Below are 3,921 nucleotides of genomic sequence, written 5' to 3'. Positions count from 1 at the left end.
TAACTTTGATGTAGACCTGAACAGGTCTTCGGCTCGTCCTTCACACCTGGTCTCTTCCTGCAGGGGGGCATCGCCTTCGTGGCGATCAAAGGAGCGTTTAAGGTTTACTTCAAACAGCAGCAGTACCTGAGGCAGGCCCACCGCAAGATCCTCAACTTCCCTGAGCAGGAGGAGGCCTGAGGGGCGGGGCCGAGCCTGAGGGGGGCGGGGCTTCTGTTACCGTATCACCCGCCCCACATCATGACTGCAGACACACACAGCACCCCCCACAGCCGCCAGTTGTTTCTGAAAGTGGAGGTTTGTGCGGCGCTGGATACTTCCTGGAGCATGCTGGCAGTTAGACACGTCCGCTGCCCTGAGAGGCTCCAATCATACAAACATCATCTGGCTCCATTTTAAATTAAAACACAGACGTGTCATATAAGAGTTTTATAAAGGATTCAATAATTGTTCTGCCCACATTAAAACTTTATTCCTGGTTTTTTTTTTTAAGTTAAGTGTGAATGTTTGAGAAAATAAAAGTTATGACGCAGCAAATTAACTAAAACCAGGAAGAGGAGTTGTGACTGTGAAMTAATATAAACTCAGAGGAGTTAATTCTTTATATTTAAGTGTTTATTTAATCTGCAGCTGTTCTGTTCTGAAGCTCCGGCTCAGAATATCAGACTTTTATTTTGAAAGACTGCAGCTCTGGCCTCTGGAAAGCACAAAGGGGAGGTCCTTTTGGATTAGGCCACGCCCCTCTGAACACAACTGGCTGGTTTTGGAGCAACTGATTCTTTCATCTGGAGTGAATTTCTCTGGAGGACTTCCTGTGAAACGACACAACTTTACGTAAAAAAAAAACTTATTACGGTAAATAAACAAAYGAGAAGAAACGTCAAATCAGAACTGTTTATTTTGGCTAAAAGATGAAAATAAAAATCTGAGTTGTAACAAAACTTAAACAGGTTGTTTTGGACATTTTGAAGTGAGCGGTAAAGAAACATGAGTAAATATCTTACCTGCAGCAGATAACTCGATGGACTGAGTTACCGTTTGGCTAAAACTTCCACAACAAAACATTTCAAAATGTCCAAAACGTGGTCGTGTGGAAAAAAAGYGTTCACACTTTTCAAACTGAAACATTTAATTTTGATTTGCTGGGAACAAATTTAAGCAAATCTTCATTTAATTAAAAAAAAAAAAAAAGGTAAACGTGGAACAAACTGGTTCATGTCTTCAGAATCTGTATAAACATGTTGCTTCATATCTATAAATAAATATTTTTTTTCCAAAAACAACAAACATGGTTTAATTTATTACTTATTTATTATTTAGAAACACACAGACTTTAAAAGACCAAACTTAAAATATCAGCACTCTTCATGTCCCGTAAACCAACCAGACAAAAACAATCAGGTCCAAAACATTCACAAAAAAAAACTACATCCTAAAACAAACCTGTTGTCACCGAGCCGCGCCTGATATGTTTCCTCTAAAACACTGAAAACTGCTGCCTGTGGGCGCGAAGGAAGTGCTAACGCTAACTGCTGCTGCTCGTCTTTGGGTTTTCACCACCAGGAAATGAAATGAAGGAGTTTAATCGTCAAACAGGAAGTCACGCTTTTAATCTGAAATGTTGGAGCTTTGTTTTTTTTTTCTTCCACACAATCATACAGGTTCTGGTCGTTCGGACCCGGTTTCTGCTGTGAGACTAAAAAAATAAAAAGAATAAAGTTTTTGAAGAGACCACGCCCTGCTGGACCCTCAGAACGGACCGGACTCTCAGAAGCAGAACCACATCAGAACCCTCCAGAACATTCTGTTTATTGCTCAGAAATGTGCATATTTTCAGAAATAAAGTTAAAACAATCTAGATTAGAGCTTTTTTAAAGCTCATTTGACATCAGAGCCGTCGTTAAAGGGACACTTCARCCATTTTAAAGGGAGGTTCTGTGAGAAGCTTAAAGAAKATCTTACCTGCTGCAGATAACTCTTTAAATAACTCAAGTTTTGAGAAACAACTTTTCAGTCCTGTTAGAAYTAAGATCCAACGCCTGGTCCAAACAAGACCAAAGTAGCAGCTAGCAGTAGCAGGCTGGAGACRAATCTGGCTGTAAGATTTTAATATTAGTGAAATTAAAAGATTTGTTTCCAATCTGGGACCAGGTCCAAACCAGCGGTACTGATGAGCTAATAATGGCCCACCAGAGCAGACCCAGGTCCAGAACAGACCCAGGTCCAGAGCAGATCTCTGCCATCTTTAAGCTAACCTGGTGGTCTTTAATCCAGGTCCTCGAGGACCTGCTGGTCCAACCGTCCTCATCGGGTTCTAAAGTTCTGCTGGAGTCCGTTAATCAGCTGTTTGTCTGGACCACCTGGTCTGAAGCAGAGCCGTGTTACGGCACAACGTCGGGGTGGAACGACATCAGCAACGAGCCCCGACGTCAAACAGAAACAACCTGTTCATGAAGCTACCTGCAACAGGTAAGATATTTGTTACTAGATTCTCACAGAACCCCACTTTAAAACGACCAGAATGTTCCTTTACCAGAACCAGAACCAGAGCACATTCAGCATTTCATGATGGGGGGTCAGGTCCCCACCCCCCAGGTTAAAAGGCACGAGCTGCAGGAAGTGTCACGTGCACAGTGTGTGTGTGTTTACAACAWGGTCGCACACCGAGGAAATAACGACAGCGTGGATTTAACCCCTGAGCTGCTGGAAAACCTGATAAAAACAACGAGCGCGCCTCTGAAATGTTTCCTCCTGTGGTTACAGCCGCGCTCCGACACATTCCAGCAACGCAAAGTTTAAAATCATAAAAACGTCACAAAGCTACGGCCGCTCCGACGAGGACCGACCCACKGATCTGACAAGCTCCGCCCCTTTTTCTACTTCCTCTACGGCGGGCGGGAAAACACGAGACGAGACCCCCGTCAGAGACTATTAAACAACCAAGGGCTACCTGTGGGGTTCAAACTGTGGCTGCAACACACACACACACACACACACACATACACACACACACACACACACACACACACACACACACGCTCAATCAGGCCAACAGCTTCCTGGTGGGAGGAGCAGATGAAGGTTTGTGGGGTTATTGTTGAGAAACAGAGTGGGAGGGGCATATATGGCACCGCCCGCCCCCCTCCCACCTCGCGGCGGTGGATGTGGACCAGCAGGCTCCGCCCCCTCACAGTTTGGCAGACATGAAGTTGATGTGAGGCTTCACCAGAGGGAACAGAGGGAGGCTCCTCTTAAACTCTGTGATGTCCTGAACCAACGTGGGCTACGGGAGGTAAACAACCAGAGAGGTCAAAGTTCAGCCCGAGGGGGCGGGGTTAAAACAAGCAATATCAGCAGGAGGAAACAGGTGTGGATTACCTGCGGCAGGGAAGGTGCGGGAGCCAGGTTGACATCGTTCCGAGCAGGAAACTCTCCGACGATCGGACCTGTTTCACATCAACGGGTTTCAAACTACAGACCTCACAGAGACGGAGCACACCTGTGTCCTCAGATACTCACAGTAGTCCATCTCTCTGGACAGGACGTGCACGGACACCTTGTGTCTCTTCGGGGCCTCGACTGTCAGACGCTCCTGAGGGGACAAAACAGGACGGGGGGCAGTTATCTAAAGACACTCAGCTGTGAAACTGCACCTCCAGGACACCGGGGGCAGTGGTGGGCACAGTTCTGATAACCTGCTAATAGCACAACTGGCTTCTAAAGTTTTTTGATAACTTTGTAAAAYTTTAGCAGACCAGTTAGCTTCCTCTAAATTAGGTTCCACTAATTTTAAGTCCACTAAAAAATTCACAGGTGTAAAACTCCTCTCTTACAAACAACGCTGGACTCGTGTGTTAGCATGTAGCATCTTTAGCAGATAAGACAACATGTGTTAGCATGTAGCATCTTTAGCAGATAAGA

At 45.2% G+C, this 3,921-nt stretch overlaps 2 protein-coding genes across 2 annotated transcripts in view; one reads left to right on the top strand and one right to left on the bottom strand.

Annotated features, from left to right (window-relative positions):
* Positions 1–1,272, top strand: part of marchf5 (membrane-associated ring finger (C3HC4) 5) — a gene marked incomplete at its 5' end in the record, with an annotated part of 3,794 nt that extends 2,522 nt beyond the window's left edge. The window contains 1 exon segment of the mRNA XM_014021168.1: positions 64–1,272. Coding sequence (XP_013876622.1) covers positions 64–180 — 117 coding nt within the window.
* A 20-nt stretch (positions 1,273–1,292) lies between these two features.
* Positions 1,293–3,921, bottom strand: part of ide (insulin-degrading enzyme) — a gene marked incomplete in the record, with an annotated part of 35,243 nt that continues 32,614 nt past the window's right edge. The window contains 3 exon segments of the mRNA XM_014021165.1: positions 1,293–3,283; positions 3,379–3,446; positions 3,520–3,592. Coding sequence (XP_013876619.1) covers positions 3,188–3,283; positions 3,379–3,446; positions 3,520–3,592 — 237 coding nt within the window.

The sequence above is a fragment of the Austrofundulus limnaeus genome, unplaced genomic scaffold (assembly GCF_001266775.1).
Source record: "Austrofundulus limnaeus strain Quisiro unplaced genomic scaffold, Austrofundulus_limnaeus-1.0 Scaffold280, whole genome shotgun sequence".
Taxonomy (NCBI): domain Eukaryota; kingdom Metazoa; phylum Chordata; class Actinopteri; order Cyprinodontiformes; family Rivulidae; genus Austrofundulus; species Austrofundulus limnaeus.
This window is presented reverse-complemented; position numbering and strand designations above follow the sequence as displayed.